General features: G+C 28.6%; 1 protein-coding gene across 2 annotated transcripts; it reads right to left on the bottom strand.

The window, feature by feature from the left end:
- Positions 1–1,591: 1,591 nt before the first annotated feature.
- On the bottom strand, positions 1,592–26,003 carry Otp (orthopedia homeobox). Of its 2 annotated transcripts, none has more exons than XM_074242713.1 (6): positions 25,820–26,003; positions 20,830–20,967; positions 20,555–20,736; positions 5,094–5,274; positions 4,821–5,000; positions 1,592–2,105 (listed from the first exon to the last, which is right to left on the bottom strand). In XM_074242713.1, the coding sequence occupies exons 1-6, from the start codon at positions 25,863–25,865 to the stop codon at positions 1,768–1,770; spliced, it is 1,065 nt and encodes a 354-aa protein (XP_074098814.1). In that variant the 5' UTR covers positions 25,866–26,003; the 3' UTR covers positions 1,592–1,767. The 2 variants fall into 2 exon arrangements, with proteins under 2 accessions (XP_074098814.1, XP_074098815.1); XM_074242714.1 differs by having other exon boundaries at positions 20,555–20,733.
- Between the last annotated feature and the right edge of the window lie 199 nt (positions 26,004–26,202).

Genomic DNA, 26,202 nt, shown 5'->3' with positions numbered 1-26,202 from the left:
TATTATTAATGTTGCTTATTTATTAATGTTCATGTTTATAATTTAGAAGTAAATTAAAGTATATTATATATATTATTATTTACAAAATTTTTTGTTTATATCAATAACAACTGAACATTTTATCCTTATATTTATAGTACATGCGTGTGATGCTAAATATGTATCGGAGTTTGATTAAGAATATAACAGGGAACAAAGGATACTAAACTCTTAGTTCACATTATCATTTTAGTTTTTTAACTATAAAGCCGCTATACTTTATATCCGTTATAGCTCTTAAGAATATTAATAATTTATATTTTTCATGATAATTACATTTGCTTTACAAGATTTTTAAACAAATATATTATATTAATGTCGTAATTAATAACCGTAAAGTTAATAAATAAATGAATATTATACAATGCACTTGAAATAATAATTAAAAATAAATCTCAAAAAAATAATAATAATAATTATATTTAAAGATTACTAACTTACAAAATTAATAATATTTTTCGATAGGATAAATGCGATGAATTCGCATCGACGTTTGACTATTTATTTACACGATTTATCTTAGTACATATGTATAGCACTAATTTTATTTTTCGTATACAACGATGCAAATAAAATTGCTTGAATATCTTACTCGCAATTAAAATTTTTTTAATTTTATTCATATTTCAAATATATACTCGTGAATTCTTGAATTAAACAGTGAATTCCACTGAAATAGTTTATTAGTATAACTTTAAAAATATTCGAGAACCAATTAAATAGAATATTCATAAAAATAACATATGTTAATGATCGAATGCGTGTTTGATTCCCCCACGAAAAAATATGCATGCTTAACATATAGGTAAACATATAAAAAATTTATAAATGAACACATATATGAATTAAAAATATTTTCATGAAATGTTATAAAGTTGTAAAAGAATGATTTTTAATTTTCATACTATAATTCGATAATACTTCAAAAAGTAGTATAGAATTTTGTTATAGTTCCAAAATTTATTGTCAAGAATAAAAAGAATCGTTTTTACCATATTTTGTGCAGTTGTTTAGCAAAAATACATTTTTTTAGGAAAATAGTTTTTGATGGTAAATAAATTTGACTGAATTATTTATCATTGAAAATTTTTGAAATTTCATTTTGACTCCAATTTTGCTAAACTTTTGAATTAGTAAATTTAACGAAAAATCCAAGTTATCAGCCTGATTATGTGCAAATGCTTAAATTTGACAGAAATTTGGTATCAGGCCCTTTCTTAGGATTCAATTTTCTTCAAAAATGTAAATTGATAAATAATAGATCCGTCACTATTAATGTTAGGGGTTCAAGCTTTTGTAATATTTTTTTTTTGTAATTCTGAACATTTTCGACCCAGTCTAATAGATATATATATATATATATATATATATATATATATATATATATATATATATATATATATATTTTCATATGTTTATCTCTATGTTAAACATTTATGTAATATATACGTTTTCCGTGAGGAAACGTGATAGTTAATAATGATATATTGAATCAAAAATACGGATTAAATAAATTTAATAATAAGATACGAAGAACTTAAGTGCACTTGAACGAAAAATGAAAAACTCAGTTGTAAATTGCAAGTAAATTGTATCTATTTTTTTTGTTGTTTTTTTTTCCCCGCTGTAAAAAATTCATATAACTGATATTGTGTATAGTTAACTTAAGAATAAATTTAAAGTGGTCTTTCTTCGCTTGACTGCAAGTCTCACAGACTTAATATATCTTCAATACACTGAACTGTATTCGAGATCGTGGGATGAGTATTGTGGAGGCCCAGAGGGTGGTGGAGGCTGCGGACTGTACTGCTGGGAGGCGTCGGAGGCACGACGCCTGAGCGCCGCGATGCTATGTGCACCTCTCCAATCGGTAGCTTCGCCGGCACTCCCATCCGCACTGCCAACACAGGAAACACCGCCGCCACTACCGGATGCAGCTCCAGGCGAACCCTGTCCACAATTCATTCCACCACCCCCGAGACCACCACCACTACTCTGGCCACCGCCCGTACCCACAGACGATGCACCCGGTGGTGAACCGCGGGAAGCTGTCACATGAACTCCACCTGAAAACAAAAAACGAAGAGTCAAAATAAATAAATAAATATCCTTTTCAATTTTTCATACACAGGCATCTTTTTTAGTCCATTAATAAGCTTAAAAAAAAAGATAATATTTGAATAAGCAATATTGAGCGTCTGCTGCAAACGTTTTTATACTTTATTTTCGTATTTAATGAATACTTCATAGATTTTTTAGTCTCAAAACTGACGTTGTCCAAGTCAGTAAATTTACACGTGAATAAATTTTCTGATTTGGCCTAATGTGTCTATTGATATTTGTCCATGTCAGAATAATTGATGGGTTCATGTGGCCTAGTAGGATTGGATATTTCCGTACATAATTTTTGTCATGTTCTGATACAAAAATTGGTCATATTACGCCTTCTATGGGCATATCAGGCTCAATATTTTTTGATAAAACGATACGTTCATATAATTTTGGATGAAAATTCTCAAGTTGTTTAAATAAAATTGTTTTTTTTCCAAATCTATAAATTTTTTTTCAACAAAAAAGTTACTGTGAGAAAAATTTTGATTCTTTTAGCTTTATAAGAAATAAAGTTAAAAACTTCCAACATACTAAGTTCTTATCACAAAATTGCCTATATTTTTCAAAAGAAAATTTTTTTCTCAATGCACTGAGAAAAATCAGGAGTAATCATACCGAGTAATTTTAGAATTTTTTTCAGTGCGCTGATTGCGAAGTGAATATGAATTTTAATTCGAAAAACATCTGAGTACGGAGTTTTTAGACCGAAATAAATTTTTATTTCGCTGAAATAAGTTTCATATGCAAACTACTAACAAGCACTTTAAACTATTTAGTTTAGGTTTCTAAATATTAATTATATTTTAAAAAAAAAATAAATTTTTACAAAAATTATTTTGTTATCAAATCTTGCACAGAAAGAAAAATTTCTTGACTGGAGAACAAAATTCTTGGTTCAAGAAAATTTTCGGGTGCCTGAAAGAAGACCGAAGTTGTGTTGGCCGAAGTTAAAATTTTTCTTGAAATTCTATTCTTGATACAATAAATTTTTATATTTGATCAAAATTTTCAGATACTTTGGGGAAGTAGCGCCACTTACTTCAGCTAAGAAAAAAATTTTCTCACCTAGAGAAAATTTTTTTCTTGAGTATTTGATACCCATTTTATACTATTTTAGCGTGCAATTTTACATATTGAATGAAAAAATATGATTTAATATTATTTAAACTTCCAATTTAACATGTTAGTCAATAAAAATATTAATGAAAATTTACTATCGAGATATTTAATTTTTTGGAGGAAGAGGCTAAATTTTCTCAAAACAAGAAGATTTTATTGACTTAAATAAATTTTCTGGTATCAAGATACGTATTTTTAAAAGCAAGAAAATTAATTTTGTAGGAATAAGTGAAATTTTTTGTGTCAAAAAAAAATTTTTTTCGCTCAAGAAAATAATTAGGAAGAAAAATATTTTCTTGACTCAAGTGAACCTTTTTTTCTGTGTGCTAAAAGATTCTATCATAAAAAGTAAAGAATAATAAATTCATATGTAGCCATATATCCGGTCATAACATCAAATTTGTTCCTGAGAAATTGTAAATATATTTTTATATACTTTTATCATCTAGGATAAAAATTATTTAAAAATGACATAAATTTTTAGTGAGTTTAACTCCCTAAATAGATAAATTTCAATTGTGTTAATTAACAGTTCATAGAGTTTTGTTCAGTAGCCGTCGGGTATCGGGAGTCGAGTGTAAGTACACAAAGTACTTGCATACGCAACTGTCTTGGTATATAATCTCGCGCCTCTTAAGTGCTAATCATTATTGAAAACCAAAAATGAAAAAAATAGAGCTCCGTTGTAAAAGCTGTTTACTCAAACCATTATCAGTTTTCGAAGATGTTATGAACACAGTTGACGGGTGCTACTACATCCAATACTTAAGATTTTTTTACTTATTTTTTTTTTTTTTTAATAAGATTATGAATATGATTATGTTCACGGCTAAACACAATAATTAATCCGGTTGTAATTCGATAGGTTGAGGATTGATCTTTTGAAGATCGTATCGCTTCCTTGTAATGATAATTTGTGATAATTGACACTTAATTGCGTATGTCATGGCGGGATATAAATAGAAATAATTAAACAAATTTAAACTTAAATAATTTTTTAAAACAAATCAACACAAAAAATTATGTCAAAAAATATTTTCTTTAAAAATATTTCACATGAACTTTAAAACAAATAAATAAAAAAATGTAAAATGTGTGATAAAGATTAAAGTAAGAATTCTTAAGAATCGTGAATAATTTTGGAAGGTTCATCAACTTTAAAACACGTTGTAATGTGAATACTTTTTAAAAAAGTATAATAACATGAAATGGTTATTTATACTGTTTGACGGTATACAAATATATATAAAAGTTTTAAGCAAAAACAGGTTGCATCGGGATGTTATGGTAAACATATAGCGAAAGATCTCACACCTAGGTGTGACCATCTTGAGGTCTTACTGTTCAAACACAACTCGATGTTCGATGGACTTTATGTTTCTGTCTCAAATTCTTAACGTGCAGACTCAACCAGCCTCGTTTCGCAAATTATTCCTGGAATTTATCTTTTCAACGCTCGTATTAAAACTATCATTAAAAGAAGATATATATAAAATAAGAACAATAATGAGTATCTAAATATAATTTGGTTTAATTAAGATAATAATTACCCAGGGAATTAAGTCCATAGGTTGCTTGATAAACGGTTTGCGATGGGCTACTGATTGGTAGGGTAGAATTGCCAAGTCCTAAACTTGAGCCAAGACTCCCAGAAGTCTGCTGACTTAATTGTCCTAAACTTTGCCCGAAACTAGCCATACCCATGCTACTTTGACTGAGTTGTCCTAGTCCTGAAAAAATTTAACGTCAGCTTTAATTTTTTAATTAAAAATTTATAAAATGCATCTTTCATATTATCACATGATCAAATAATAATTACGGACCTGGGCCCATTGCCCATCGATCTGCTGGAGTGTGAAACATTCCGGCAGCTCCACAAAGATCTGAACCCATTGCTCCGAAAGGTGGAAGTCCATGGGACGGTAGTAAAGCTCCTGGTGTTCTAAATACATTTGTTGTCTTCTTACGTTTCTTCCATTTCGCTCGACGATTTTGAAACCACACCTGGTACATACGTAATAATTTAAATAATTAATACTTATCTATTACATTATTCTATTACATTAGTTATGTAATGTACTGATAAAAGTCAGAATTAATGAAAATTCAACACGCATTACTGTTGAAGAGTTAAACGTGTAATCCAGCGATTTACATTTTAATTTTTCCATTATAAAAATTAAAAAAAAAAAAAAAAGGAGAAATTATTGGGTTTAGTCAGACTTTTGAGTAAAAGATTTTTATAAAATTTTGGTCATTTTAGATCTCAATAAATTATTTGAACTTTAAGTCATATGCTATCTTTGGAACTAATCAATTGATATGAATTATCAAAGTAATTTTGGTTCAACACCTCTTCAATGAAAAAGCTGAAGAGTGAAATACTTTCTGAGACTCGATAAATAATTTGATTATTTAGTTTCTCGTTTCTCTCAGCATTTGTTCGAAATTTTCTATTTGTTTGGGAACAATGTAAAGATAAAGTTTTTTTCTACGAGAAAAAAATCGATTACAAAAAAATTATTATTCGGTAAAATTTGATTAATAATACAAAGTTTTATTGTCATAATAAGAAATATTTTCAGTGGACAAGTATTTTTTTTTCTGTGTGGAAAAATCACTTACAGATCATAACAATTCATTTTCTCACACACATGCATCACAAATAAAAATTTTTTTTTTTTAATACTAATTATTACCACATTTATAGACATGAATATAGATAACTATGCTCATGAAGCTCCCTTTTCTCGCCTTGACTCAAAATATGTTTAAGAAAACAGAATTTCTTTTAACTGAAGCAAAGTTTTATTGAATCAAGAAATTTTCTTGTATTTTGCGAATTTTTTTTGCCTCCAAAAAAACGTAATTCTTCCGCAAATTAAGAATTTTCTGACACTGTGCTCATAGCACTATAATTGTCTTAAAAAAAAAGAATAGCCACATGGTGGATTGAAGCATAAGTTTATTAAAAATATACAAAACGTGGGAGACAATAATCTTCGAACCCAATAAATTTTTTTCGTAGAGATTTGTTAGAGCAATCTACACGTTAATATCGTGTCTTAAAGAGAGGAGAGGAATATTAATACATAGCATTCTTGATGGTTAGTACATAAGGTATCACGTGGAACGATAAGGTGTCCCTTGGTGTTAGCACGATATTTTCAGCCTGCTCCAGCCCCCACACCCGCTGCCAGCTATTAGCCGACGTTATGAGCTGTTGATTCTGGCCACGTAGTGGCTCCCTAAGCTGCCGGGGTCCCAGAAACTTGATTTATTGATATCGCATGCAAAGCCCCTCTCTCTCTCTCTCTCCCTCTCTCTTTCTTCAATCTGTACTCTCTTTCTCACTGTGGTCTCAACAATATAGCCTATTGCCGGTGCATTGTTTGTACTGTACACACATACAATACAGACGTTATAGATATAATTCTCCAACACTCGGACACTGGCGTTCCCTTTCCTGCTTAAGCTTCGCTTGTGTTGCTAGACACACTCAACACTATACTATCTCACAGAGCCATTTCATATGTGCGCTTTGCCAATAAATTAGTACTTTGGCATTAGCACGCGAACAGATTCCCAGTCAAGAGCTGTGTAGGTAAACATTATACTGTACTATCGTGCACGCCGGATTATTTCAGTCTAATTGGATTTATATGATTTATCTTTGGTTAACTCTGAGAGCTAGTTTCATTTACAAGAAAAATTATCCGATTGCTTTCCATTACAAGTTTATTTTAATTCAATCAATACTATTCCAAATAATATTCATCGTACATGTTATAATCCACTTAATAACTTTCCAAATTTCAACATAATGTGTATGATATAACGATATAACAAAAGAGGGAGAACGGTAAAATTATTTTGGCTTCGTAATGTTATATCCCTTGTATCATTATTTTCTTTTTTTTTTTTCACCCCACGTTTCAATCCGCTGGGTGCGGTCCTGTTGATTTCACGCCAGAGCAAAGGTTTAAAAGCCCATAGATAATTCGAAGTTGCTGCTGCACGACGTTCTTTATGATTCGCTTCGAAGACGGTGTAGTTTAAGGGTGTGGAGCAATTTACACCCTTATCTTGTACTTTTTTATCTCTATTTTCATTACTTGGCTCTTTTTGTTATTAATTTTTATCCAAACATTTATTTTACAACTTACTTTTTTTTTTTTTCTTCAATCGAGTATACATTTTATTTTCATTATTTTTAAATAAGTTTTTTGTACCTAATAACTATAATAATATTCTAGCTTATCATGTTCTGACATAGATAGCCCGGTTCAAAAATTACCGGGTAATTATAACCAAATCGGCTGCTTCATGATTTTGTACTTTTCGATTTTTTTTTATGTCGACAAGTAATTGCATTTAATTTAAAAATTTACGTTAAATTTTAGTCACCTGGAAAAATCTGAAATACTTCTAGAAAGTTGAAAAAAATTTTTAATAATTTCAATGAGTCAATATATATCTACTTAAAATTTTCAAAATATATATAAAAAAAAAAAAATATCGAGAAAAAAATTTTAAACAAGAAAATCAATTTTTTACGATTTTGAAAACTTCTAAGAGTTTTGGATGACCCCTAAAATTTTTTAATCGATCTAATTTTTGAAGTAAAAGCTTAAATTATTACAAAAAACTTAAATATATTTCGACAGGCGACTAGAAAAGAAAGTAGTCAATATTTTGCACCCCTCTAGTATGCCTATATTATTTTATGACTAATAACTTGATGATACGCCAGTTAAATGCTTGTTAAGAATTAGTCAATGACTTACTATCATTAGGCGGATGTTTTTTTCTAACAACACCTGGATTCTATTAAATCTCGAGGATTTTAAAAAATATTTTAAGCTATAATCACTGTAGATTTAGCAAGTAATAAATTTTTTTTTAATTCAACTCTCAGAAAAGTATGAGCGCGGCAATAAAGAACAGCTGGTTGAAAAAAATATTATTATTTTATTTTGGGGATTTTTTTCTTCCTTTAGGTGAATTGAAAGCCTCGTAAAAGGGGTTCAGTCTACTTTCTTTCAGATATAAATTGAGCTCACCATCAAAGTAAACGGCAGGATCTTCAGAATGCTTGAAGATATATCGCTGTAGATTTTGCCTTACTACTGAGCGATCGTTGAGTTTACTTAAAAAAACCATCGGGATACCATTTCAACATTGAAATTTTTCTAAATTTCGTGAGAACAGGGAATTCAAATGGGATTTAAAATTTTAACTTGTTGCATTTTTGACTTTTATTTTAGAATGTACGCAAAAAGTTGATAGAAAATTAAAGAAACTGAAACGATTAGCGATAAATTAAGATAGAAAAGACAAAAATACAGAGTAGAAAGTGTGAAACTTGTCGAGAGTTTTTATTTTGTTTGGTAGCTAGACGACGTGGTGTGGTTAATGAGAATAAATATTGTATAAACTTAGTGGCAGGGGAGAGGATAGGATGACATCTGATTGATGATAGCGGTTGGAGAATCCCGTCAGAGGGTGGCAAGACGCATTACTCCTTAGACCTCCTACTGTTCTCTTTATTTATCCCATTCTTTCTATCTTTCTTTCTATCTCATTATGTTACGTTTGTCTCTTTTATACGTCATCCAGGTTGAGACTAAAAATTGGCGGAGCCATTAGCAAATGGACAACCTCCGATAATCAATTAGAATATGCAGAGAATAAAAGATGTAGAAAGTATTTATTTATAGAAAATGTGAGACAACAATGACAGATATTTATGAATAAAAATGAATACTCCACATATTCAGAGCAGATTATATGCAAAAAGTTATGAGTTATAAAGCAACGTCTCTTTCAGGATTAATAGAATGTATTCTCGATCTCATCTCTAACACAGTCACAGTGGTGTTTTTTTTTTTTTTTTCATAATCTCTTTAAAAAAGGTAAACTAAATAAAATATAATAGTGGCGTTAGATGTACAGTGAAAATGCATCGCTGCTAAAAAGATGGAGGAATAGAGGCAAAAAAGTTATAGAAGATCGTAAATGTTAACTATAAAAAAAACTATAACCAACTTGCAGTTACGCGTACAATGTCCATCGTAAAGTTGATCCATTTATATTTTATTATTATTTTACACCCAGCAATATCGTTTTCTGTATCTATTATAAACCTATCGTTAAATTAAGTTAAATTACAACCAGATAAAATTGTCAAACATTCTTTTATATGATTTTTTAGCGGTTTGAGGAATTTATGTGTATATAGTTATTCTAAAACTTTTTATTATGTCTACCGTGCATTGACTGGAAATTGAAGTTATGAAAAGTTGAAATTTAAATCGGTGAAAATTATTATTGTTATAAATCGTTATATGTGGTTAAGTATGAGAAATTAAGCTCAGTATTTATTAAATGTCCTCATTTTTTCAATTAACAAATTAAAAAAAAATTAATTTTAAAAATCTCACTATAAATTTCACGTCATGATGATTCCATGATTAGACGAAGGTTTAACTGTCAGATTTTCCAGATAAACCATTTTTAAATATTTATAATCTTATTGTTAATCATTGTCTAATGTTATTTTCTTTTTTTAATAGGTCTAAAGTATTCATTTAAATAAATAACAATAATTCATTTTGTTCTTTAAAGGGTTTGAAATTTTTCATAACTTCGACATTTCTTTTCGGATCGTTTTTGATGAGATAGAATAACCATTAGAGCTCAAAAAACCGCGTCAATCGTCGCCAAAGACGTGAGAAACAGTTGATTGGTTGGAGAGATATCGTCGACGAAATATTTGGAAACAAGTGTTTTTTTGACATAACTCCGACATTTTTTGGAATAACTCTTAAACGGCTTTACCAATCAATTTCAAAAACTAATCAGCTTTTAACATTAAAAAACCACGTCGATCACCGCTAAGCCGGTCAAAGTCGGTTGATTCGCTCAAGAGATATCTGCGAGTATAGCTCTTTTGAGCCCAGGTATCGACCTCTTCGGAGGTAAGCGAAAGCCTCACCATATATTCTTCGTTCGAGAGATATCGTGAACAAAAGAAAACCGAAAAAATTGTTTTTTTGGAGTTAATCTGAAATTTCTAGTTTGATCAATTCAAACTTCACGATTTGTTATGAGATTGAAAAAACTACGTTGAATGTCGCCAACCGCATGAAAATCGGTTGATTCATTTAAGAGTTATTGCAATTTGAAAATTCAAAATTCAAAAACTATCGTTTTGGGCTTAGAGAGCTCAAAATAACACATAAATTATATTTTTGAGCTCGAAGAGCTCAAAAACGTCATTAGTGCAATTTTAAGCGCCTAGGTATGGAATTAGCGGGAAGTTGCAAGGATGACTCAGGGTCAACCGTTTTCCTAATTTTTTTTGTTCATCACGGCTTTAGTCTTTCACTAATTAATAATAACAATCAGGTATGACGATTTGCGATTAAGCTGGATACTAAATTTGAATAAAAAAAAAACCATCACAAATTTTTGTGTTGAATTTGACATAAAATTTTTTTCTGCAACGATAAAAAAATTAACTTGACTCAAAAGCCAAAATCTTAAACCAAAAATACCATTTTGAAAAAAATGATTTTCTTGGGTCAAGAGAATAAATTCTTGAAACAAGAAAATTTTCTTAGACCAAGAATAATTTTTTAACTCATGAATTTATTCTCTTGACTCAGAAAAATCTTTTTTTTTTAAATGGTATTCTTGGCTCAAGATTTTGGTTCTTTTTTATTTATTTTTTTAAATTCCAAATTACATTCTATAGAGGTGTGGGTAACACCTGTACATAGATTAGAATACAAAGAATCGCATATAATCATTTTACAATAATAAACATAATAAACATATACATAGAAATTGCATATAACAAGAGTTTACGTTATCATGATGAATAAGTTTATACATATTAACTGAGCTATTACAATTGGAAACGTCTAAGAGATATTTACAGATATCCAGCTCCTGAGTTTTTTTTTAATAGTTTTAGGCTGTTGATTTAACATTTTCAGATTGTATGGTAATCTTGAGTCAAGTTAATTTCTTTTATCAATGTGTGTAGGAAAAAAGTAGTCGATATTTTTGAAACAGTAAATACTCATAATCACAATTTTTATACTTGAATAGATGATATCAGTACAAATCATGTATTAAGCAGGATTTAAAAATCATTTAGAACTAGTAGGAGTTAAAAAGTACTTTAGAGTAATTCAATAAACTATAAGAATATAACAAAAGATAACAATAATTACGAGGCTAATAATATTATTTATTGGTGTTTATAAACGTGATTTCTTATCTGGTGACTTGTAACTAGGGGATAGATGTTTGATTTAATGTAGGGGAGTAGGTGCGACATCATAACCAAATGGGCGTCGAATCACAATCCCTTGGGTGACCGCGACGACACAGTTTATCCATTGAGAAACCCCATATCGTACACAACCTCGTGTACCATTCTCATACTAAAAATCTCTGTCTCTCTTTATCGTTTGCCTCTTTCTATTTCTCACTTTCTTTTATACATTTTGAGTATATTATTCCCTTGTCTGGGACAACCCTACATATACATTATACACGTTATATTTTTCAAGCGACGAAACGTAAGAGCTAATATCACAACCTATGCATATTTATACCACATTAAAAATCATCCTCCTTTAAAATGCATGGGACACTGCATATCCAAGACATTTTTAGATTTTTTCCTCATCGTATATAAACATTTTTTATATGCATCTGTGAAATATGTATACTTAACAAAATAGCATTTAATTTTTAGAAATATACTAACAGAACCTGTTTACTTTGTGGACAATTAATAAATATTGCTATTTTTCAAAATATGAGACAATTAAAAAAAAAAATTCTACTTCTTATTTTTTACGTCACTTAACAAAAAATTGATTGACGATTCACAAGTCGAGGTTTTTTTTCGAACATAATTTGCATACTTATAGAATTATTCATGGTCAATTTTTTTTTTGTCATTAATTTTGTTAAGAATTTATACTTTTTAAATTAAGAAAAATTGTATGTACAGATAAAATAGATATACGAAGAGTAATTCAGATTTTTTATTTATTTTTTCGATAAATCGTTTGAGAAATTTCATTAAGCATAAATAACAATCTCAGATAGTCACTAGAATTGTACTTAAATTTAATTAAATTTTAAGAGTTTTATATTCGGAGAGAAAAAATACAATTCACAATTGAATATATTTTTTTTTTTACCTCGAAAATGTTTTGTTATTTATTATATTGTTTATATTGTTTATTGATTTTGAACCGCGTTATATGATTTTGAACCGCGAATAATGTGTGTAAAGACTGTTCTTATGTATTGTTTATATTGTTTGATTTGATTATATTGTTTATATTGTTGAAGAACATGATCAGGTCAATAAATATATTTTCTTTCTATGATTTATTAACTAAAATGAAGTGTTTTGTTTATATACATTGTTATTTTGGATACAATCCCCGTTTATTACCTTGGACTTCGGCGAGTAAATTTCGAATCAGGGATTTAAATTAATTAATTTTTTTAAAATGAGAAAAATTACCCGTTACAACATCTTGATAAAATGGTTGAAATTAATCTAAAAATCAACCTATCATTGAAGTCTGAGTATTCTCTACACATTATGAAAAATTTTATCTCTATCGGAAGTATATAGTTTATAAATTACAACGAAGAATAAATTAAAAACTTTATACATATTTATTTATCAGTATAGATAGAGGTTATTAATGATTAAATTATTATGACAGAGAGTTGCATTATCAAAAAAATATTTCTAAGCCCATGAATAGTTAACAATAAATCTAATGATAAAATGAAAGTCTAAGAGAGAGATTTTTCAGAGTGAACTCGTAATAACAAAACACACTTAATTTTGAAGCGAAACAGTAGCGTTTCCCAAAGGAGTTTGGAATGACACTACCATCAACGGAGTTCTCTAGGGAATACTTTAAGAGCAGTAGTACATATCTACCACCCCATATGTAGCTATAGATTATTTCCTATTTCAGATATTCACTCACTGGAGCAAAAGTTAAGTTTTTTCACCCGGAACCCACAAAATTTATTCTTCTTCTAACAGTTTAGTTGCTCATATTTGGTACATTTGGAACTTGCTGGTAGTAAGAATTAAGTATTGCTTAAAAACGTAGGGATCGATAAAAAATAATAAAATGTAGTTATTTGATCGGTAAATGAGGGAAATGAGTATGAGAGAGGATAAGAGACGACTTGCGGATTGAGGATGCGAGATCGTATGCTATAAAATTGGAGGCAGAGTAGTAATCGAAAGAGAACCCTTCAGCCTAGAAACGACGCAGTTAGTAGCTCTCAGAGCAGTTAACTTAAATGCCCTGTTAGCAGACGTTAACTGCCAACCGCTACGAGTTCTATTTCGCTGGACGATTGCAATTTTAATCGGCACTTCATTACGATTAAATTCAAATCGGGTGCATGCAGTTGTAATAAACTTTTCCAAATAGCTGTGACTCGTGAAACATAGTTTTTTATATTTATTATAAACTACATGGTGTCTTTACATCATACAAATACAGAGGAACTTGAGGAAAAATGAGATAGATGGTTTTTGAAAGAGTTTGATGCAAATGTAATCTACACTTAACAGGAAGTTAAAAATTGCTGAAAATTTTATATCGGTTAAAAAACAAACCGGCATCGTATATTAAAAACTATTGAGGTATTTATCTACCGATTCAAAAATTTGCAATTGACAGTGAAATACAGACTGATATGTTATATTTGCAGCTAATTATAAGCTAACAGAGTGAATTGGAATCAATATATATTTAGTTCATTTTTTTCATTCAATGTAAAAATATAAAAATACTGCAGATTCTATATTCAGATAAATTTTCACCAGCATCATTAATTACGTTAATTTGGATCTGTCACTGATAAGTTTGTTGATATCTGCCAATAGGTTCGTAAATAAAGACGCTGACACACACATAAACCAGTTCATTATCGTTTTATACACTCTCTAAAACTAAATTAATGAAAAATAACCTACATCATTGACTATTCACTATTTCACAATATAATTAATTTTTTATTGATTAGTGAAATGTTTAAGTAAATATTCTTTAATAGTTAATTAATTATTTCAACGGGGCATTTTCTGCCAAAAATTTTCTGCTTGGCACCATTTTCTGTATTGCAACCCGTATTATTACGGGTACAATCCGAATAGCTACAAGTAACAGTCTGGATAGCAACCGTCACGATCCATTCGGATGCCTTTCACGATACTACCGTTGGTATACAGTTTTCTTAACCTCACTATCCTTTAAATAGCAACGTATGTATCGTAACACTAGCAATATCGTCTCGTGCAAAGCAGAACTTTTTTTCATTGTAATGAAATATTTATTCGTTTTTAAAGAATCGTTTGTTTTACATAATGTAACGTTTTCAAATTAGAATGTTTCAGAAAAAATTTATTAAAGTGAAAAGATCATTAAAGTAACGGAAAGAAATTATTAAAAATCCTTTTTCTTTATTCCATATTTAAAATAAAACTAAATCATCAAGTAAAACAAAAAAATTATTTTCAACTAATTGCAGGAACCAAAAAATGAACTTCCATGATACTACAGGGGTTATATATATTATATATTACTTTAGTGATCAATCGACTATGAAATTTTATTTTTATAGTTCTAAAATATTAACGCCATTTCATGAATTCAATAGATTTAGTCAGGAATCTAAAACTTCAATATTTGTAAACTGTATTGCATTTAAACTTGAAGAGAAATAAATTATTCAAGAACGGATAATGAAATTGATTGGATATATATTCACCTACAAATTTAGTTAATTTTAAAACTGAAGAATTTAGATTTTCAAAACCCATTAACGCTCTCTAAAATAATGATGGAAGTTATCACTTTCTATAGATGATAATAATAACATTGAGATTGGAAAATTATATAGAATTTATGACAATATTGTGATCAAACCAAAAAAAATTCAATTGCGTATCAAGATCACAAATTCATAATATTTTTTCAGTAGTTACTAATTTTTCTGAAAAATTAAAAATATTTCATTGCTAATTAATAATTTTTTGTTAAAAATTATAATACCCTTTTGCTAATTACTGATTTTCCGATAACAAAATAGTCATACTTTTTATTTTTTATTTTTTTTAACTAATTATTAAAAACTATCTGTTTAAATATTCGGGTATTTATGTAATATAATCATGTACAAAATCAGGAGTGAATTGGGAGTGAATTTTACTCCCTTTCAATTTCATCACGCAAAGTACCTGCATAAAGAAATAAAACACTTCTCGTACGGAGTGAATCTTGATTTTTTTTTTTTTTTATTTCCGAGAACTGATCCTATACTACCATTGAGGGAGGATAGATGAATTACGGCTCTAATTGAATAGAGTAAAATATAAAGTAAAATCTCTATTAAAAATAGAGTAAAACATATATTAAAATTTCAAGTTATATTTTTTTGAGCCAACGGTATACTGGGTTTTAATGCTAACTAATTATCAGATATGTCCTTTGCCAAAACTAACCCCAGATCATATGCACCCACAATCACTAGAAAGAGAAGAGCTGACCGATAGGTCTAGTAGAGTTTAAAATCTCTCAAAAATTAAATTAAGAATAAATACTAAACATTTTATATATTTTTTATTTTGGAACTTTAAGCAAACATTATCTATAACCGTAATAAACTAGAGAAATTTTTGGTTGTAAATTACATTCCAATATAATTTTTTCAAAATTCTAAGCTTACGACTTTAAGACATACTTTGGCATATAATATATAAACTAAAAGATATGAATCAAAACTTATTTTTATATAAATATGCAACAATAATTTTGTCCCCAAATTAAATCTTTCCACTATTTAGTTACTTTTTATTAAAATAAAAATGTATATATAATCTCTGTATAAATATTCAATAATAATATGAAACTAATTATATTTCATCATTATACCTATACACTTCAGGTAAACAATGTATAAATTAAAGAACGTCTTTCAAGTACATGAAGTATCTTATTAACGGAATTGAAACATCTCAATATCATCTTTGCAATATTTAATAATAAATTAAATGACGTGCTGCTCAATGCAGCTAACAGAAGAATATTTTTATTATACTTTTTTTTTTCTACTCTTTTCCGTTCACATCACAACATAATTTTAAAATGAACTCTCATATTACTCACATTAATTGACTTTGACTTCTGTCATGAAGATAAAAATGCAAAGTCATTGAAATTTTATGGATAAAATATGGTTCACTATTCCAGCAAATTTAATTAAATATAAATTACTCTTGAAACTGTTGTCTCAGTCATAGAGAGAGAGTGTTATATAGTGTGACCGAGTAATATAAAATGTCATTTATTATATTTCATCTGACATTTCAGTTCAATTTTATTTATTATGCTATAAATAATTCATTACGTTAGAAATATATTTAGGTTAATAATTTATTTTATTAACTCTATTTTTAATTACTTGCTGATAATTTTTAAAAAATAATTCATTTTCCTGTACCTCCTTTGTCTATTTATAAGCTGAGTATTATTGTTTCATATACCAAAAAAAGAAAAAAAATACATAATTCAACGGAAATATTTTTGATCCAAGAAAATTATTTTGAAGATAACTGGTTGACATGATTAAAAAATTATGCAGTTTAAAACTCGTTTTCTAGCAAAGAGGATTTTATGTCTTATTTTAGTACCAGATATAATAAGAAAAATATTTGCTCAATATTTAACAATAAATATTGTTTTTATTATAATAAAAAAAAAAAATTGTTGGCTGGAATATAAATTTTCTTGGCTCAAGAAAATATCAAGGAAGATTGAAAATTTCTTGAATGAAGTCAAAGTCTCTTGAGACAAGATAAATTTATTGAGCTAAGAAAATTTCTTCTTGCTCCAAAATAACTTTTGTTTTCCTCAAAATTTTCTTGACGCAAGAAATTTGTTTTTTGTGTGTACGTTCATATATGGCTTGAGATGACTAATTTTCATACCAGGTCATATGTCGGTATATCGGGGAACAAAAAATTACATTGATACATCAGAACATATCAGAAATTTTTTTCACGTGTATATTATCTTCATTAAATTACTTTTTTTCTCTTTATCCTTGAGGATTATTTTCATGACTCGTGAGTGATTTTTTTTAATCAATTCAATCTGAATATTTCGAAGCAAGAGTAAGCTTTTAATTATACACAGAAAAAAAAAATGTTCTTGAATCAAGTATATATTTTTGAAGAGCTTAATATTTTTAATTTGAGGAGAAAAATTCTTGATTTAAGAAAATTTTTCTTAATTGAAGGAAATTTTACTTGATTCAAGAATTTTCCGTCTTGATTCAAGACAATTATCCTCTTCAAAATTATATTCTTGGTTCAAGAATTTTTCTCTTGAATCAAGTTAATTTTTTTTTTCTGTGTAGTATTTTACTCGAATAAAGAAATAGTTGTAACATCGCGTGATTTAAAGTAAATTCAGTTTATAACTTTTAAAAAATTGATTAACCAGAAGCAAACTTGGCGTCGAAAAAAATAAAAATTTCTTTATCTCATCGAGCTGATAAATTTTTTTCAAAAATTCTCAAAGTCTTAAAATATTTAGTAAATAATTAATTAACCCTTTCTGCATGGTACGTACTGAAAACTAAATTTAACGAAGCGCCATAGTAAGTCAAGAAATCTTTGATAGCCGACGCTCAATAGAACCTGGATAGTGAGCGCCGGCGCTCTTTCCCGTACCGGGATTGGTGCCTCCAACCCTCTGTACACAAGTAGAGAATACTCGCGGCACGTTCCCTTGGAAACGTTTCGTTCGCTCTAATATCAAATTCCCTCGCGAATGAAAGGCCTCTTTCAATTACACTCCCTTTACCACTCATCCTTTTCCTCTCTTCTGGCGAGCTCTTCGATCCTCTCGTTGACGACTCTCCTGTACCTGTATTTCAGAACTATGCGACTTTCCTCGTCGACGTCAAACAACCGACCGTATCATCTAGAGGTCTCTTTGTTCCTATAAATCGTCCCCTTAATCATTTTCACTTTATTTTTATAAATTATTTTTTATTCTTACATATATTTTTTCCATTCCATAAAACAATTTTAATATTTTAATTTTCATACATCCTTGACATTAAAAATATATTTAAATGCTAGTATTATGTATTCCCATAATAAAATTGAGATGAAATGTATGTGGCATCAAACTATTCGTAACGTGATTGGTCGAATATATCATGAGCATGAAAATATATGAAAACGCTATAGTAAGGCGCGCGCTTGCGCGCGCAAATTTGAATTCTAGTGTTATAGAAAAAAAAGAGAGTATGAATTAATCAGTGATGATTTTTTTTTTTTTCTAAATAGAAAAATTTCATGTCAACTTTTATTTCATTATGCACTCACGGAAGAATTCTTTGTTTTATATTGCATAGATACTTAAGTATGTGAATAAGTTTAAAATGTGTTGATGAGAAACTGTTTTATATGCGGGCGGCGCTTGGCTTGACTGACGCTTCGAGATTTACGAATAAAAATTTCATGAATTTCTATTATCGCCGCGTTTTCTCGACAGACCCTGGAGAGTTAAATAAAAAAAATCTGTTGATAATAGATGTGCTTTTATTTTTGACAACTTGAATGTTGAGGAAAAAAAACACAATTATTTCGAAAAATTCAAAATTAATTCATTAGAATGGGCAGCTTGTAATGAATTCACATGCGCTTTATTCGTTTAAATTTACAATAAACTTTTTTAATTCAATAAATTCTATAAAAATAAAAAATAAATTTCAGAGTTACAAAGAACTTTTCAATAAATATTCTACTATTTCCGATACATTAGATAATAATGAACTGTTGAAATAATTAAATTCACAAATCCATATTCATTTTTGATGAAAGTTCAATAACTTTCATGAATTTATTACGTCAAAATGATTGAGGAAAATTCCAATTATCAAAATTTGTTATTTTTTATAATATTCTAACTAACATAAATATAATCATGATGAATTAAAGAAATTCTATAACAAAGCCCATGATACAGATACAAGAGGTAGGTGAGCTTAACAACTCCAAGTTTCGCTTTAATCCACAAAATCCGCGGTAGGCCGTGACAATTGATTCAAAGACTTAGTTACCAAGACGCAAAGTTTAGACACTATAACAATAATAATTCATTAAACTTGTTATCATTATATACTAGAAAATATTGCTAATGTAAAAATACTTCTGAAAAGCTTTCCACGATAAATTTAATTGTTAATTAAAGTTGTAAAATCTTCTTAATTTAGTATTTATAAATGAAACTTTTTAAAATTTCATCACATGTTACCTATAATTTTATATTCAAATTATATGTAATTAAATTGTTAAAAAAATATTTCCGGATTTAAACTTTTACTAATTCTATTTTTACCATTAATACTTGTACTTCATTTCATGGTGTAAATTTATATTGATACCTTTGGCAATAAAATTCCGTAGAAAGGATAATTTTTTAACCATCGATGTTTATATAATTTAAAATTTTCACACCAAATCATGCATTTACATTAAGTTACGTCTTCAAACATTTTCAACAGCAACTTACTTGAAATTTCATCTAATTATCAGCGATAATTGATAATTGATTAATTATGATAAATTTTCGGAGTAGTTTTAAATAGATTCGAATTTTGCGCTAGATAAAAGTTGATTATTTATTGATTTTGTATTGTACATCTGAATGTTGTTATGAGTCCGATATTAATCCATATAATTAAGAGAGTAAGAAAAATTTTGTGAATGACATATTTTTATTTTAAAAAGGATTTTTATAGTTAAATTGTGTATCATTAGAAAAGTCACGACTTGAATTAATCTTTTTGAGGATTGATATTCTTTTTGGCATTAATTAATTTTTAATGTAAGTAATTAAGAGAAAAAAGAAAATTCTGTGATGGAAATTTTTTGTTGATTTTTTGGGGTAATTTTAAATAGTTTGTAAATTCTATAAATTTATTCCGTCACATTTGTTTGTTAAATAATTGTTAGTCAACCCTGTGATAGCAATAATACTTAAAAAGTATATATATATATATATATATATATATATATATATATATATATATATATATATATATTGTGATTAAAAATAAATCTTGATTCTCAGTCATCTCATAATAATTGCAGGTTGGTAGTTTTTAAAAAATAAATAAATAAAATAATTAAACTAACCTGAACTCTACTTTCAGTCAATCCGATCCGCATGGCTATTTCTTCTCTTAGAAAAATGTCTGGATAATGAGTTTTACCAAAACATCTTTCTAATTCATTTAATTGGGCAGGAGTGAATCGTGTCCGATGGCGTTTCTGCTTTGTGGGTTTGTCATCACCCTGGCCAATACCACCGGCACCTCCTCATGAAAGTTAATTATTCATTAAACTTAATCAAGATGCTAATGATGAAAAATAATAAAAAAGTAAAAATAATAGTTTAAGTACTCTCTTACCTGCTCCAGGCATGCCCATTATTAATTCTTGATGAAGCGTAAGCCCTCCACCAGTAGACAGACCTCCTCCCAGATTTGTCCCCAGGACACCGTCCAATTTTTCGTGTTTCAGCTCTTGCGCATGAAGATCCTTTGCCCCTACAGCAAAGATACGTTATTTTAAACTATAAATTTCATTGAATTTTTCTTTTGTTTTCACAAACTTTCTAAACCTTTTCGAGGGATTTTTCCTTCTATTCTATTAATAAATGATTATTATTTTTTTTATTATTATTATTTTTGTATCTTATCCCTGTATTCTTCGTTTCTGAGTGTCGGCAGTCAACGCAACCCTGTTGGGCTTGTAATTTAAATTTGTATAGGAGCAGAAGCCGACTGACCGGTGGCGAGGGACGTACAGATCACTTAGCACGAAGGTGTGAGAATCGTCACTGGCCTCCGCTTCTAAGCGAACAAATATACGCGAGCACAATATGACCACGGGGCTCACATGTTTCACCTCACAAGATTAACCGACAGAGAAAAACTAAAAGAGAGACTTGTATATTATTATACCTATGTAGCCAGTTAGAAGTGTTGAAAGATTGCTCATATAAGAGAAACATATGAGTTACTGTAAGTCGATTGTTTGAGTGTTACTTTTGTGCTTTGATGGGTGTAATGTTGCGTAATGAACTAGTTTACTCCTTATCGATTGCAGTAAATACTGAAATGTTAATCTTTCTAAATTAATTTATTTTCATTCAAAAGTTTATTTTATTGGAAATCTCATATGTATAATAATTTTGTTATTTGTGCACATTGTATATTAAAACGATACAAAAAACCGATAATATTAGAAAGATAGGAGCTGACTTTATTTTATTGAATATATAATATACTATTGTAGATTTTATTATTGTGATGATTTCCAAAAGAACGAAATAGATGGAATAAAGAAAATAAATAATGAATTACTACTTTTTACAGACCTAAATATAATCCTATTATTTTTTAAAATTGATGACTTATTGTGAAGTTAATTTAGTATAAAAATATCGTCCATGATTTCTTAATTTGATGGTTAAAATTGAGACGATTGGGATTAAAATTTTTACATGTTAAAAGAGGTTTATTTGAACCAAGAAAATTTTTCGAAAAATCTCAATTGTCTTAGAGCAAAAAAAAATTTTATTTGAACAAGAAATTTTCTTAATTTTAGCCACAAAAAATTAGTTCTTTAATGAAGAATTGTTTCTCTCTGAGTAGTATTTAATAATTAATTATTGAAACCTATTATATTTGATCATGTTATTATTCAAATTAGCAGTTATTAGTGATTAATAAAACTATTTAATCATTGTAATATCAGTCATCGATTCCCATGAAAATTTAACTTTACAATAAAATTATTGATAATTCGTTTTATTAAGCTTACAGCAAAAGCCCATCAATGTGTAGGAAACAAGTTTTGGTTCATTACACGGAGAAAATTAAATGGTTGGGTTTATCATACTAAATTTGTAGTTCCAATCATCTAGGATGATTAAAACATTTTTCAATGCAAAGATGGTTAGTGTTATTATTTTGTATGATAACAGTTATCATTTTTTTTAGTAACAGTTACAATTAGAATGATAACAGTCACTATCAGGTTGATAATATTTAATGTCAAGGATAGTAATTAGTATTGTTAAATTCAATGAAAAAATTGATCGAAAATTCAATAACTTTCAAGTACACGGAAAGAAAATTATAAGTATTCCCATTCATTGCGGAAACACTTCTCGTAATCATATAGAAATTTTTCCTATACTGCTCTAGAAATAGTATTGGAATGATTCCTATAATAGTATAAAAACTTTGAATGTTTACTGTCACTGCAGAAATCTTAACTTGGATATGTATCTTTTCGAGGTTTTATATCATTCTCACCGATAGTCAATTTATTATGATAAGTATTTAGTCTGCATTCGAAAATGCTCTATATCTAGATACATAATTAAAAAAGGACTTTGTGTCTTGTGAACCATTGACATTATTAAGGATATAAGCTCATCCCGATGTTACACTTATGAAAACTTTTCATTTAAGTACCCACATCAATTTTTCATATATTTATATATATTATATATATGTATATATGAAAAATATATCAAAATTCATGTGGGTATTCAAATGAAAGCTCTGGATGAGTGTAACATTGGGATGAGCTTATATCTTTAAAAATGTCAATAGTTAAGAAAGTACAGTGCAATTTAACAAAAGTCATTATTTAATAAAACTAAATTTTATTTATTTATAGTTCACAAGTCACGGCTCCTATAAATTATAGAAGCAATTCCTGTAAATATAGAAACGACTCCATTAATTCGTATCGGAACTATTTCCATCATTATTGGAGACGATCTTATAAATTTTAGGAACACTTCTTAATATTATGGGCATCATTCCCATAATCGTAGTAATTGTTCCTGTAGTCAATATAGGAAATAATCCCATAAATTTATAGGAATAATATCTATATTTTTTTTTTCGTATAAATTTACCTTTTTCACCGAGGTTTTTAAACGCTAATGTTTAAATTCTACTTACTACCTTAGATAGTAACTGTTATAATTCCTGATGGTAACTGTTACCATCAGAAATTATAAATATAACCATATAGGATGATAATAGTAATTAACTCTAGTTAACATACAGGATTGTAACAGTTATTATGAATATGGTAAATGCTACCATCTAGATAATTTCTACAATCATCTAGATAGTATTCACTACTATCGGGTTGATGGTGAAAATTTTTACCATAACTCGATAGTAACTGCTATCATTTAATTTTCTCCATGTATTGGGTTTCTGTTGTTTAACAAAAATCCTAGATTTTGTCTGACGAGATTTTAAGCCATTAACACAATTCAGTTATTCATTTTTCTCATTCTTGACCAAATGACCGTTCAGTCTTGAACAAATGAAATAATATTCTACGAGTTAATACTTGAAACCATACAAACCGTTTTTTGAACGAAAATTTTTTACGATGAAAGTATCGGCAGAATTACGTTCTGATGTAACGTTTCTCACAAAATTTGCTTTTTCTTTTAAAAACAAAATGGGATTATATAATAATATCATGCAGTTTATGTTAAAGTTTAAGAAGTAAAATTATTTGATCACTATTTTCAAAGAAAAATTATGATCCAGATTTAAACAAAAATTTGTGTTAGATTGCACTATTTAATCTGTCAAGTAATTGTATATTTAAATCATTTTTGAAAGAGGGATAAACTCACTCCGTTATCTGATTTGACAGAACTTTTCTGAGCCTACTAAAACTGAATTTAGGTAATAAATTATCAGCTTATTATTGGTATTGAACACCTTCGCCGAAAATAATTAATTTATATTGTTTGTTACAAAACATGGTATTACAAAAATAACGAGTTAAGAAATATGATAAATGAAAAACATTTTTCTGATTAATTTATCACTTACACAGATATTTTAAATATTTAAAACTCTAAGAAAATGTTAATTTTTTTTTACTAAAACTAGATTTAACATGCGCGCACAAGCGCGCGCCTGAATTTTTGGTATAGAATTGTATATATTTTCATACTTATGATATATTTGACTAATCACATTACGAATAAAATAGCTTCACATATATTTCATCTTAATTTTATGTTGGAATCTTAAAGATATAAGAAAAATATTAAAGAATATTTTTGGTAAGCTTTCCGTTATAAAGATTCAAAACTGAAACAAATTGAGTTATTTTTTACAAAAAAAATACAACCACTAATCCTTCGTGAAAATATAAGAAAATAACAATGTGCTTTGAATATAGTTTGCAAAACTTAAACATTATATTCTACTAGCTGATACCCGCCCGATTCATTGTTTTAAGTCAATCCATCCATTACTTTTCAAGTTTTGACAACAGAACTATGCATATGCATACGGAAACTGAATTTCTATATCAAGAAGAAGAAAAAGAAGGAGAAGAAAATAGTATTTCTATACATTCCAAATTTAATAATATGAATCAAATACATCTGTTCTTTAGTTAAGAACCTGTTTTGTATAAATTTTAACTTTTATAGTATGAATAACTTTAGCGAGATTGCCTGTATTTTTTCAATAATAAATTAAAACAAAAAATTGAAAACTTTTCAAAATGCGTGTAAAGACTTGATAAAATTATTTTCACGAACTTTTAATTGTTCGATTGATACTAAATCACCGCCGTACATTGTGGTTTTAAACGCATGGTTGATTTCCAATAAACACTTTTATTTTTCACCTTAACTTTTGACTGTAGCTTTGACAATTTGGAAGAACTAATTTTTTCGAATTGAATCGTAGCTCCATATTCATTTAATCGAGGAAGAATTTTATTCGTAGTGTCGCGTGTTCAACCAAATACAAGTACAAAAAATGAAGAGACCACCATGTGCGCGATAACTTTACGTCAATGAAGAGATCCTTTTGAAAAACTCTTTTAGCACGAATGAACGTTTACGACTGGGATCCACTTCACATTTTATTCTTTACCAACTCATCTTAAATGGTTTTATTTCGATTTTATTGGCTGTCAGATGGTATTCCGGCTGTTCGAGGAACGTTTTATTTACAAGACTATCGTTATTTTTTCTTTGATCTACCGTCACACTTGTTCATCTCATTATTGCGTGTTATACATTTCTCTTTGGTATTATTTTAACACATACAAATAGTCCATTAAATCCTTTTTTTTTTTTTTCTCGATTAATCATACCCACAATTTTTTTTTCACAAATTTTTTATAAAATTTTCTTTGTTATCATCACTAATCTGAATATTTATTAATTGATTTTCTTTCGTACTCAAAATTACTAAATATTTTTTTAATAAAAAAGTAGAAATGTTATGATAAAATAAATTAACAACTATCGATGCTTATCTAACAATTAAATGTTATCAATATTATTATTGTGTCTAATTAATGTAAAATGAGTAACAAACTTACCGGTGATGCCATGAATGGAAGTTCCTGCAGAAATATTGTTGAGCATCCCTCCCCAGGAGCAATACTCCTGCACTCCCCGCGGCAATCTTCGTTCAATCGTAACCACTTTAGCAACAACAAGAACCGTAAGAAACAAAATCGAGTGCCGATTAAATCGAGACCCGATACTACAGACAATCAAATGACCGAACGGCCCGAACCTTAGGAAGGCAAACGACAAACTGCTTGGCTGCCATATCCAAACTCCCCCTTCTCATGCACTCATATAGCTGTCCTTGTCTCGCACCCGCACTCTGTCTGACCTACAACGGGATTATCTACTCGCGAGAGTGTATAGTAGTGATATTCTCTCTCTTTTTCTCACATAAAATCACCCTGCTATC

Source organism: Cotesia typhae, unplaced genomic scaffold, assembly GCF_013202065.1.
Source record: "Cotesia typhae breed Kobodo isofemale line unplaced genomic scaffold, CoteBio_Ctyphae contig_4, whole genome shotgun sequence".
Lineage (NCBI taxonomy): Eukaryota > Metazoa > Arthropoda > Insecta > Hymenoptera > Braconidae > Cotesia > Cotesia typhae.
The sequence above is the reverse complement of the archived record's forward strand: the minus strand, read 5'-3'. Positions and strand labels throughout refer to the sequence as shown.

Bases quoted from the DNA above. Each gene is read 5' to 3' on its own strand.
- Otp (XM_074242713.1), bottom strand. From the start codon at position 25,865: ATGCTCAACAATATTTCTGCAGGAACTTCCATTCATGGCATCACCG. The intron at 20,968-25,819 runs GTAAGTTTGTTA...TCTTTGCTGTAG, and splicing joins TTCCATTCATGGCATCACCG to GGGCAAAGGATCTTCATGCG. The intron at 2,106-4,820 runs GTAATTATTATC...TTTTGTTTTCAG, and splicing joins CTATGGACTTAATTCCCTGG to GTGGAGTTCATGTGACAGCT.